Source organism: Balaenoptera physalus (assembly GCF_965194825.1).
Source record: "Balaenoptera physalus genome assembly, chromosome: 19".
In the NCBI taxonomy this organism is placed as follows: Eukaryota; Metazoa; Chordata; class Mammalia; order Artiodactyla; family Balaenopteridae; genus Balaenoptera; species Balaenoptera physalus.
Genome location: NC_138900.1, coordinates 53,535,504 through 53,548,316, shown reverse-complemented (window position 1 = coordinate 53,548,316; position 12,813 = coordinate 53,535,504). Strand labels below are relative to the sequence as shown.

The window sequence follows — 12,813 nt, the reverse complement described above, 5'->3', positions numbered from 1 at the left end:
CTCCGGCCCTGGGCCGTGACGCAATCTCCCCGCGCCGGGGGCGGTACGCGCTTGACGCCATCTTCGGGCGCCCGTCTGGGGGGGCGTTGGGTGTGGGGCGGCTCCGGGGCCGGGGATGGCGGCGGCCGCCGTTGCGGCGGCTCCGGGACCAGCGGGAGGAGCCCGGGGAGCGCCGTGAGATGGGCCGGTGAGTGTCGCCGGGAGTGGAGGACGCCGAGTCGGCCTCACTGGGGCCAAGCAGGCCTGGGCTCGGAGCGCTGGAGGAAGTGGCCCCCCAGAGCCCGTTGCCCCGCGGACCGAGGGAGCGAAAGAGGCCGCGCCTAGACCCCCGATCGCTTCTCACCGGCCCGGCCCAGAGAGAGGCCTCAGGTTCCTGCTCCCCCGCGACTGTGTCCTGGCGGGCCGGGGTGTCCGAGTCCTCGGGGCGGGAAGGGGCCCCCAAACAAGGAAGCAGCGCCTGCGGGGCCTCGCCCTTACCTCTCTGCTTGAAAGGTCGATCCCCCACTCTCTAAATACAGAGTTTCCAATTTCGGGCCCTACCCCTTTTGGGGCAAGGATTGCGGGATCAAGGGAAGCCGTAACCCCTGTCTCCTAAGCTCCTGTCTTTCTGGCGGGCGCATCTCTCGCCCTCAGCGAATTCGAGTCTGAGGCTGGGTTCACCCTCTTGATTCCGGGCTGTGCTGCCAGCGCTGGCAGCTCTCCGGACTGGTCCTCCTTTCCCGTTATCTCGGTTGGGGTCACAAGCTGCGTCTTGCCCTGGAGAAATCCTCGTTGAGCCTCTTCAGAGGCCGAAGTTTCAGATTCCGAAATGTGTTTTGCGTTTTGGGAACCTGGTGCACAGGCTTGGCTCTTTGTTATTCCTGCAGACCTTTTGCCTCTTTCAGTCCTTTATTAGCCTGTGTTTGGCTAACCCCTCTGTGACCTAGAGGCAGGTTTTCTTTAATGCTTTAGTTGTGAGAAGCAAGTATCATTCTGAAATTGAAGTTGTGACCCCATTTTCTGTTGGGAATGAGAGAGAAATCTAACTGCTTTTCAGTCACTGGAACTGCTGGCAAAGAAGGGATGCAAGACTTGTGCCCACTGTGTAAATTTGTGTTTATGGAACCAAGAATTTGTCTTTCCACCTTGTTTTCCTATCTTGTCACTTTTTTCTTTTTGTACATCTGCACCTTGCTGATCTTAAGAGAGAAGTGTCTTCAGTTTGGCTTGGGGCTTGCAGTGTTTTTAGGACTTGGACAGCACAGTGGGTAGTAGTTTCTCTGAGTACTGGTCAGTAGTACTTCTCTGTTTTTAGAGATTAAGGCTCTGATCTTCAGTGCTTAACGTTTCTGGCATGTGTAGATTCAGATATTGACAGTTTAGCATGAGTTTTGTTTCCCACTGGTAGGCTACATGAGGATGAAGGGAATGTTTTCAGTTTCTGTCACACCTGATTCAGCACGTGGTACAAAGTTGTCACTTAGAAAATTTTACACACACACACACACACGAGCCTGTTTTTTTACCCTGGAAATCTGCTAATAAGGCTTCCCTTTGAGTGACTCCCCCTTGACCTCTTTTTCTGCCCCAGAAACATAAATAATTGTTCTTTTTCCTCTAGTGCCTCTTATCTCATTTAAATAACCACCACATCTGTGTTTTCATCAGCCCTGAATAAAAGTGAAATCCGTGAGGCTGATTTTTCCTGCTTCCCTTTGTTCACATGGGGACAATGTTGAGTCTTCCACTTTTATTTGTGCATTTACCTGAAATTGGGATTGGAAGTAAATTTAACCTTTGGGGAATAGGTACAGGTAGAGAACGAAGAATATGATGTTAAGGAAAACAATGAAGTTTGACACATGGAAATTTTTTTCCAGAGATGTCTTCCTACATATTAGAATTTAATGTGTTGTTACCTCTGGAGAAGAGTAGGAGGCAGGGACTCCTGGACTTTAATGTCTTTGTGGTTTTGGAATTACCTTTCTTGATGATCCTGGGGAAGATCAGAGGCTAGGTTCCTGCTTACTCTATTCCTATTTGTGTCTCCTATAGGCTCCCAAGCCAGTGGGGAGGACACTGCTTCTTATTACAGCTGCTCAGAAGCACCACTGGAAGCTCAGGTAATACAGGCGCTTTGGATACCTTGTTGTGGAAAAACATCTGGAATTCAGCAGTGGAAAAACAGAACAGAGTGTAATATCATAGAAATCTCATTTCAGATCTGAAGAACTGAAGCCTGATAGGAAGAAATAGGTGACAAATTTCGTATGTGTTGAAATGTTCAGACCAAAAAGATACTTTATGAAAATGGACAAAAGCATGTGTGAAAGGTGATAGAGAAAGGGGAGAGAGAACTTTCTTATGAATCATATAGACCTGAGATAGCAATAAACAGGCGTGTCTGGAGGAATAGAACCAGAATTTTAAGAAGTGGTGCCTAGAGCAGACCTACAATGGAAAAGGAGCCATTGGCAAAAGAAAAAAGAAAGGGAATGCGTGAAGAAGGCAAATTGAAGGTGGTCAATGGGAAGAAAAGAAGTCTTGCCAAACTAGGGAACACAAAGTCTATGTGAGGTCGGAAGAGTTTTGTTGCCCTTTGGAGAGAAGAAATAAGTAAACTGTAGAAAACACCAGTACAGTCACCCTCCCCATAGGGCCCAAGTTTGAATGTAGTATTTCATGGGGTGAAGACGATACTTTCATAACATGTTTAGGGAACAACGTTTTAAAAAAAAAACAAGACGCGCAGACCTCAGGACCTATTGACTGACCCCTGGGTCCTTGGGGTAGTGGTGATATGAGGCAAAGGAGGATGAGAGTTTAGGCAGGCCTGGGCTGGGGGGATGGGGATAGGTGAGATAATAACCCAAATTGGGCTGGGGAAAGGAAGCAAGGATGAGGTCATATGTTCAGGGAAGAAGATAGCACAGTAGTGTTTGGTGGCAAAAGGAGAAACTTAGGAAAAGGAGCCAGCAGCAAAGACCATGTGTTCAAATCCCCCTTAAGGGAAAAGGCTTAGAATAGTCAAGGTCCTCATCAGAGGAACAGCTAATCATGAAGCTGTCGGTTTCCCTGGGGTTGTGGAGCCCACAGGTTATTTATGCATTGTTGAATGCTTGTCCTTGTAGCTCTTTGTGGTTTCCGTGATTGTTTCTTTCATGTCCTAGGCTGGATGAGCGAGAAGGGTAGCATCCTTGTCTGCTCCTTTCTCATTCCTCGTTTTTTTTTCCAGCAGTCCCCTTTGTTACATCTTCCTCCGTGGACACAGTTCCTGCTCTTTCCTTTGACTTGGTTTACCCCTAGGTTACTTTTCTTTGCCTCTGATTTGTTCCCTAGCAGATGTGGGCGCCCCAGCCAGCAGCAGAGAGGGGTGCAGGGGAGCCACAAAGAAGCCCCTTCTGATGCCCCAAGGAGCAAGCCGACCCCTTCCAGGCTCCAGGAACACCACAAAGCAATATGAAACCTGTTCATGAGAGGAGTCAGGAATGCCTTCCACCAAAGAAACGAGACCTCCCCGTGACCAGCGAGGATATGGGGAGAACTACCAGCTGCTCAACTAACCACACACCCTCCAGTGATGCCTCTGAATGGTCCCGAGGGGTGGTGGTGGCCGGGCAGAGCCAGGCAGGAGCCAGAGTCAGCCTGGGGGGTGATGGAGCTGAGGCCATCACTGGTCTGACGGTGGACCAGTATGGCATGCTGTATAAGGTGGCTGTGCCACCTGCCACCTTCTCCCCAACTGGTCTCCCGTCTGTGGTGAACATGAGCCCCTTGCCCCCCACATTTAATGTAGCGTCTTCACTGATTCAACATCCAGGAATCCACTATCCCCCAATCCACTATGCTCAGCTCCCGTCCACCTCTCTGCAGTTTATCGGGTCTCCTTATAGCCTTCCCTATGCTGTGCCACCTAATTTCCTACCGAGTCCCCTCCTTTCTCCTTCTGCCAACCTCGCCACCTCTCACCTTCCACACTTTGTGCCATATGCCTCACTCCTGGCAGAAGGAGCCACTCCTCCCCCCCCGGCTTCATCCCCGGCCCATTCATTCAACAAAGCCCCCTCTGCCACCTCCCCACCTGGGCAGTTGCCACATCACTCGAGTACTCAGCCACTGGACCTCGCTCCAGGCCGGATGCCCATTTATTATCAGATGTCCAGGCTACCTGCTGGGTACACCATGCATGAAACCCCTCCAGCAGGTGCCAGCCCAGTTCTTACCCCTCAGGAGGGCCAGTCTGCTCTGGAAGCAGCCGCTGCCAATGGACAGAGACAACGAGAGAGAAATTTAGTGAGACGGGAAAGCGAAGCCCTCGACTCCCCCAACAGCAAGGGTGAGGGCCAGGGACTGGTGCCAGTGGTAGAATGTGTGGTGGATGGACAGTTGTTTTCAGGTTCTCAGACTGCGCGGGTAGAGGTGGCAGTGCCAGCACACCGAGGGACCCCAGACACCGACCTCGAGGTCCAGCGGGTGGTTGGTGCTTTAGCTTCTCAGGACTATCGTGTGGTGGCAGCTCAGAGGAAGGGTGAGCCCAGCCCCCTCAACCTGTCCCATCATAACCCCGACCATCAGGGTGAGGGGCGAGGGTCAGCCAGGAACGCAGCAGAGATGGCCGAGAAAAATCAGGCCCGAGGGTTCTACCCTCAATCCCATCAGGAGCCCCTGAAACATAGACCTTTACCCAAAGCAATGGTTGTAGCCAATGGCAACCTGGTGCCCACTGGAACTGACCCAAGCCTGCTACCCATGGGCTCGGAGATCCTGGTGGCGTCAAGTTTGGACATGCAGGCCAGAGCCGGCTTCCCAGACAAGGAGTCAACGCCACCCCCCTTTACCTCTTCCCACTTGCCCTCCCATTTCATGAAAGGCGCCATCATCCAGCTGGCTACAGGGGAGCTGAAGCGGGTGGAGGACCTCCAGACCCAGGATTTTGTGCGCAGTGCCGAAGTGAGCGGGGGGCTGAAGATTGACTCTAGCACAGTCGTGGACATTCAGGAGAGCCAGTGGCCTGGATTTGTCATGCTGCATTTCGTGGTGGGTGAGCAGCAGAGCAAAGTGAGCATCGAGGTGCCCCCCGAGCACCCCTTCTTTGTATACGGCCAGGGTTGGTCCTCCTGCAGCCCTGGGCGGACTGCACAGCTCTTCTCTCTGCCCTGCCATCGGCTACAGGTGGGAGATGTCTGCATCTCTATCAGTTTACAGAGCTTGAACAGTCACTCAGTTTCTCAGTCCAGCTGTGCTCCCCCAGGCCAGCTGGCTCCTCCCCAAGAAAGGCCTGAGAGGACAGTCTTGGGACCCCGAGAGCAATGTGACAGTGATGGGAAAAGCCAGCCGTTAGGCGAGGGCTCCCGAATGGTAGAGCCCTTGCAGCCAGAGCCTGGCGCTCAGGCCTGCTGGCCAGCCCCGAGCTTCCAAAGATACGGCATGCAAGGGGAGGAGGCACGGGCTGCGCTGCTCCGTCCCTCTTTCATTCCACAGGAGGTAAAGCTGTCCATTGAAGGGCGTTCCAATGCAGGAAAATGAACCTCTCCCAGACCCGGACTGGGATGCTACCCCAGAGCTGGGCCTCACCGTGAGCAAGCAGAGGATTTGCACATGCCGAGCAGGGGATGGCTCTCTTGGCAGTGAGGTTAGTGGGGAAGAGGAGGCGTGAAGGCAGCCTCCCAAGGCAGGGTCTGTTGCCCATTATCCCATGGCGTCTTTTCAGAACAGCCCCAGAGGGTGCTGTGATGGGGAGCAGCAGGCCTGGGCCAAGGAAGGAAGGGGGTGCACGCAGGATAAGAAACATTCCAAATATCAGGGCCTCCCTGTTCTTTCCTCCTCATCCCTAGCTCCTGCAAGGAGAGAGTCAGGCTTTGGGAGCAGGTGCAGAGGGAGGGAGCAAAGAAAGAGCCAAAAATGATGATCCACAGCTTATAGTAGCAGTTCAGCTATCTGAAGTTTTTTTTTTTTCCTTTCTTTTTTGTGATGGGAGGGCAGGAGGCCCCATGCTTGGAAATAAGAGGGTTCCCACCCAGAACTCTTCTTTTGAGAGCTGTGCACTTTAAAGGGTAGTTTTGTTATAGATGTCTAAGGCTGGGTGTGCAGGGGACTCTGCTTGATCCTCTGCTTCAGGCCTTTCCCATCTCTCCCCATCATTCCTCCCACAAGGCTTCTAGCATTAGGGGAGAGAAGCCGCTCCAGGGTTCAGAGTGAAGTACTGCCTTGGTGGGGACCCAGTCACGGGACTTTGGGAGAAAGACCCGATGGCCAGACTGACCGGGCTCTAGGCAGGGCTTCTGGAAAGGTAGCTGACCTAACAAGGCTCCTCCTACTCAGCATGCCAGACCCACTTTGAAATTGTACTGAATCTCTAGTTGGTAATGGTGACTTTTGAAAGAACCAGTGGACCCTTTTCCCTAGGCCCCTACACCCGGTCCTCTGTCTGTCTATGTTGTGCCTAAGTGCCTGCACTGCCCCCACCCTTCCGCTGACCTAACCTGTCTGCATGGTGTCTTGACCTGGGCCTATTTGTAGCTGCACTGCCTTTCCCCTTCTGCAAAACTGGTTTTGTCCACTCTGACCAAGACCTCTAGTTTTTGATGTGTAGGGGTCTCTCTGGTTTCCCTTTCAGTTCTATTCTCTATTTTTAAAAACTCAGAATCATGTCCTCTCCTCTTCTGCAGTTGAACCAGTTGGTGGAGAAACAAATGGAACTATGCCCTGGGTCGGGACCAGTACAGCTGGCTGGGCAGTGCCCATCCTTGCGTTTTTACAGAGTCCCTCCCATCTTACTCCACTCCTTCTCCCAGCATTCAGGCTTCTCCAGGCTGTCTCCTCCCATAGCCAGCTCTAAGGTTTTGGGATACTCTTTTTTTTTTTTTTTTTAAATTTTGGCCACACCATGTGGCATGTGGGATCTTAGTTCCCCGACCAGGGACTGAACCTGGGCCCTCAGCAGTGAAAGCGCAGAGTCCTAACCACTGGACCACCAGGGAATTCCCTGGAATAGTCTTGATAATGTTTCAATACCTGAAAAGTCTCCTAGATTCCATTTCATGGTGGAGTATTCCTCTGCAAAGAGTATTTTCAATCTTAGTTGCATTTGCCCCCTGTGTCTTAAGCCCACTTTTTCTTCACGACTTTCAGCATCACCTCGGACTGTGGGATTCCAGTGGGTGTTGAGAATTAGGCTTCCCCCATCAGCTTTCAGGTGGGTGGGTGGGTTTTTTGTTTGTTTTTTGGGGGTCTTTAGACTCTTGAACAACTCAGGGTATTGTCCACTCAGCTCTCTTATGAGGCTTCTCCTGGGGTATGACCCTGGCATTTCCTTTCAAGATGGACTGGCCAAGGCCTAGCCTGTTGTCAGGAGTCCCAAACCTCTGAGGTCTGATCTCTGCTCTGTCAAAGACTTTAGGCAAGTCTTGTGACCTCTCGCTCTTTCACTTCCTCCCCAGCTGCCAAATGGGGATAAATAATCTTACCTACCTCCTGGGGGGAGGGGGAGTTCTGAGAATGGAGTCCTTCTTAGTGTTCAGGTGCTAAAGGTTGTTCTCCTGGGGGAACAAAGTGACTGAGACTGGCTTGTTTGCTGCAAGCCCTACACTCCACTGTTTCATTCCTTGAGAGCAGTTACCTGGTCAGTCAGCTTTTGGAGGCCCATCCAGAGGAAGCTGCTGACCTGACCACAAGTATGTAAGTCTCCAGTTCACCTCAGAACCAAATACCAACCGTGTCTGGTGAACACTCAACCTTGTACACATTTGGGATCATGTCTTTTCCCTTCTCTGTCCCCATTCTCTCTGAATGCTGCTTTCTCTGGCTTGTTTCCCACAGTTGGGGGCCTGTGGGGCTGAGTCTCGAGGAATCCTCTCAGAGGACGGCCCTCGGAGAAGGCCTTGTTTCTGGCTGTTCCATGAGCAACTCATTCCTAGTTTCTCATGCACGGGTTTCTCAGAAACATCCTTCCTCATTAGGAAGGCTCATCAACTGAATATAGCGACAGGCACACAGTGGACACTAAAGAAATATCCACCAAGGGTACCAACCGAGCTTCCTCCTTATGGGAGCAAACCTATATCTAACCAGATACAGGCCAAGTAGTTTAAATACAAGAAACCCTCACTGCCCAGCCTGGTAACTTCCCCTTAATCCTGGAAAGAGAAAATCTTGTGCACCTTGGCAAGTTGGGCCCTGAACTTTCTGCTGCTGTTCCTCTTCTGTCTTGCTGGTGAAGCAACACTGGCACTTCCTCTGATACTGTGCCATGCATATGTAATATATTAATACTTGATTTTGTTGAGCTGCAGAGGTGTCTTTTGTAAAGTATGGTCTCCCAGGGAAAGAAGCTCTGTGCTCTAAATCTTGGTCAGAGCTGGGGCATTCCCCTTACCTTTTCCCTCTGTTTCAGTCTTTTCTTCCAGGCATGAGGAATGAGAGTAACCTATGGTGTGTCCATTCTTTCTTTTAAAGATTTCATAAGTGTTATTATAAGAGACCTAAGAGCAGTTTTGAGACAGCATTTTGGTGGGAAGCTGTCAGCTTTTGGGGGAATGGGCAGTTAAAGAAGGCCAATGTCATTAGTAGGACAGTCCCAGAGCTTAGGGGTAGAAAGGAAGATGGCTAACTCTGGCATTAAACAGAAATGCCTATACCAGTTTGGGAGTAGGGGAACCAGGTGAAGGACGGTAATATATCCAAGTCTTGGATCATCATTCCTATCAAGATTAGTGTACACAGAGGAGGGGGAGTGGCATGGGGGAAGGGGAAACTGGGAGGTCAGAGCTGAGCACTCGTACCCAAGGGGGAGGGACCCCAGTAGATCTGGACTGACCCTTCCACACTCTTGGTCCCAGTTGGTCATAACACCAAGGGCTTTGGTCCGTGCTGCTTTGCCACTGCTGCTGTCTACTCACTGTCCTGCTTGCTGCCCTTTATAGCTCTCTGTCTTTCTGTGTCTTTGGCCATATAGGTGAAATCCAGGCATCCTGTCCATCCTTACATGTGCAAGGGTTACTTTATAACAAAGTCATCTTGAGTAGGGATAGTATGAAATGCTGCTGGTGGGCTGGTGAATCCAAAGGGATATGGCTTCAGTGCTTGTTGGGAGCCCTTTGGCTCCAAATATCTGACTCTCTTGAGGGAGAGACAGGCAGGTCCTATAAGTGGGTGTTTTCTTTGTATTAACTTTCCTTTATGATATCTTGTGTCCTGTTTTAAAAATTAAATGATGGGGAACCAGATTAGGGCCTGTGTCAGCATCCCAGGGAGGTTCATCTGGCTCCAGTTAAATGGATTCTGGGGTTGGGGGAGCGTTTGAAGTTTGAAATAGACCCTCAGGTGGGGTTTAGTTTTATTTTTACCACTGGGCGCCATAGAAGATGCACAGGGTGGTGGTATGATTTAAACCTGCAACAAGCAGGCATGTTGAAGAGTTGAGTGATCACACTGGAGATAAAGGGTGGACATGGGTTCACTGGGCAAGGGCTTGGGTCCATTGGAGTGAAGATAACCAGATTGGTTGAATTGGCCATGGGAGATTAAGTCACAGTCTTAAAGGCAAAGCAAATAGGGCAGAGGCCAAGCTTTAGGGAGACTTCTTGGCCTCCTAGTGCTAAGTTTACTAAACCACACTGAAGCTACAATACTTTCCAGATGGGAAAAAGTGTACACTACAGTTGAAGAGCTGAACCGTGTTAGGTTGGATGTTGACCAGGAACCTGTTAGCCCTTTGCTGGGAAGCCTTCACCCTCCAGCTTCCCTGGGAGAGGGAAGGCCTCCCACATTATGCAATAATAAAATAAGCGTCTGGGTCCTTGCAGCTGTCAGTTGCTCTTTCAACTCTAGGATCCATCTTTGGGCCAGAATCCTGGTCTGGGCCTAGGATGACACTGGCCCTTGAGATGCTAGAGTTGACTGCACTCTCTCCTTACCTGCAGACTATGCACAGTGCCTGGGGCGGAAGGAGGAGAGGTGGTGCGGTTTACCCTGCTGAGCCTCCCCAGCAGGAACAGTAGTAATAAATGCACTTTTCACACTAAGGTTTCTTTATTCATTCTCCTGTTAAGCCTAGATCCTCCCCTGGTAGACTGCAAATTCAAAGTCTGTGTGATCCCCCAAGCCATTCTGCTGCAAATGCCCAGCAGTGAAGATGGCCTCAAACTGGGTTCCTGTCTACAGTGTGTGTGGCGGCAGCCCATGTGCCTTTACCTATTGTCAAACTTTCAAGCATTTATTTCTGTCTTTATGACTGTCATGGGGACTGAGGTTCTTCCGAGAGAGCGAGCGAGCGCGAGTGTGAGCAAGCTGATGACACAGTGGTTTTACACCCACTCCCCAGACAGGGAGTATGCACATAGTTGTGAGCTGTGAGTGGTTAGTGCATTGCTGATGTTGCTGAAGGCAGGGTTCATCCCTCATTTGCGTGACACTCGCATTCAAGAGAAGCTTGTGTCGGGGAAGAGACTGACAGTACTCGTGGCAAACTTGAAGTATTAAAAATAAGGCTGTCCCCTACAACCTTCCTCGTCACACACAGGATCCCTGTAGCCAAAACAGTATATGTTCCAGCTGCAGAGAGCGGACTGCTCTCAGCTCGCACAGCACCTTAGGGGAGGGAAGAATATATGGATAGGGAATGGGGTGGAGAAAGGATGGAAATGTTGTCATCAGGTGGCTTTAGGGTCCTCAGGAGTAGTAGAGAAGGACAGCACTGGGGAGGTCTGATGGATGGATCTGATTTGTGTAGGAGTTCCCTGTAGATAAATTACTGATCCCCCAACTACTATCCCCAGTATGTAATGGCTAAATTAATATGTAATCAACTGCATTGTATCTAAAGCCTTAGAACTAGTCAGGTGCTCCCCCCACCCGATACCATTTCTTACCCTCTAATCCTACCTGATCTTTAACAAAGCATTAATAATTCTAAGGATAATCTCTATTTTGTTGTGCTTTTTTGTAACTGTTTTAAATAAATCAATTTGTACTGTATATTTGTACTTTTGTGAGATCCTTTTTGCTGTTTTACCATTTTAAGTCTCTGTACTTGGCTACACACAGATTGTATTTTTATTGTTAATGCTCTTCTTATGGATACCTGCATTTAACTTGTGGACTATGTAAACACAATATATATCAATATCTATATATCTATATATCTATCTATATAAACTACTAGCTTTTCCTTTTGGTGTTTGCGCCTTCTTCGTATCCCAGCCTTAGATGGTGGCCATGGGGTGGGGGATAGAAGGCCTATGTGGCAGAGCTTGTAATAGAGAGCAAATGGTGCCCATCTTCATGTGGTGGGCTGGGGGAAGATTGCACGAGCTAGTCCTGAAGCATGGTCTGTGTGTTCTGTTGTGTGTATTTCAGGGACCCAGAAATCTACCTGTAGACTCAGATACTGTTCTAGCACAATCAGTCACAAGGACCTGTAGATGCCCTCACTGCTGGCCTTTTCTCCAATTCTTTTCTCAGGAATACTGCCAGAAATTTCTGGAATAAGTCAGCTCCAGAACTTAGCTTGCCACTAGTAAGAGGTGAAGCACTCAGATACATGATAGTTACTCATACATTTATTGAGCACTTGCTACATGCCACAAAATAGCCTAGGTGCATTATATATTAACAACCGTTTGTTGCTAGTATTATTATTTTCATTTTGTGGGTGGGGAAACCAAGAGGTTTAAGTAACTTACCCAAAGTTACACAGCTATTAATTAGCAGTACAGAATGTTAAATCCAGGCACCTAATTCCTGAGTTTGCGTTAACTCACAGTTCATTGTAAAAATTAAATGAGATAATCCACGAAAGTGCTCAGAACAATCTTTGACACATAATGAGTGCTCAACCATTTTGAAACATCCCAAGTAGGACTTCCATGTGGGGCTCTGTGAGAAAAAGCCATTTGGCTCAATTAAATATTTTCTTTTAAATGTCCAGTATTTTGTAATAAGCTTATTAATATTTTTGTATTTTTCAAGACAAATATTTCAGCCTGCCTGGTGGAAATTAACCCTAGTTTGGTGGGGGGGGGTCAGTTAACACTCTTAAATAGCCTTGAACCTGTGGAGGTCAGAGAGGAGTCCAGTTTCCTTGTTATGATATTGGAAGAGGTCCACATTCCTGGCATAGTTGTTTTTCTGGCTACAACTTAACTAGGGCACTTCCTTCTGGACTTCAAGATCTGTAATTATCTAAACTGTATACAACCTTTGGTGCAGGCTAAGGAAAGTTCTGTGCTTGTTGTGTACCATCACAGAAGCTTTTTAGAAATGACCTCAGCTCTTGTCTCCTCCATGGTTTGGCAGCCATACAAACTGCCAGAGTAGTCATTTTGCTCTGGCCTTGACCGCTACTGACTTGAGCTCTCATGGCACCTTAATTCTGGATTTTCCTCAATGGGTTTTATTATCCTACCTTGGCTCTGAGGAATAAATAAAAAGATGGGTTTTTACCTCTTCTCTCAAACATGAGTTCCTCGGCACTATGAACCTTAATATTGCAGCTATTTCTATGAATGTATTCCTGAATGCAACTGAGTGTTGTCTAGGGTAGAATTTTTAACAGTTCGGCAGACTGAATTCTGCTGGGAAAAGTAGCTGGTACCTGGTCTAAATACTGCATCCTCTTTAGCAAATGCCAGTTATGAGGAAAGGCGTCTACTTCTAAGTTTGGACAAGGTAAGCTGGGTTGAAATAGCTCTTAGGACCACAGGTGATCTTCATTAGTGTTGTGGGCATGCACCCTCACAAAGTCAGCATCGGTTCTTCCTTAATGTCGTCATTAAGTTGTGAAGGGCCAGATACGGGATCTCTGCCGGGAGAGCCTGTGTTGAGGAGCACCGTCCC

At 49.1% G+C, this 12,813-nt stretch overlaps 1 protein-coding gene across 2 annotated transcripts; it reads left to right on the top strand.

Annotated features, from left to right (window-relative positions):
• Positions 1-50: 50 nt before the first annotated feature.
• On the top strand, positions 51-11,146 carry ATXN1L (ataxin 1 like). Of its 2 annotated transcripts, none has more exons than XM_082439053.1 (3): positions 51-187; positions 2,035-2,102; positions 3,322-11,146. In XM_082439053.1, the coding sequence occupies exon 3, from the start codon at positions 3,439-3,441 to the stop codon at positions 5,503-5,505; it is 2,067 nt and encodes a 688-aa protein (XP_082295179.1). In that variant the 5' UTR covers positions 51-187; positions 2,035-2,102; positions 3,322-3,438; the 3' UTR covers positions 5,506-11,146. The 2 variants fall into 2 exon arrangements, with proteins under 2 accessions (XP_082295179.1, XP_082295180.1); XM_082439054.1 differs by having other exon boundaries at positions 3,319-11,146.
• The last annotated feature ends 1,667 nt before the right edge of the window (positions 11,147-12,813 follow it).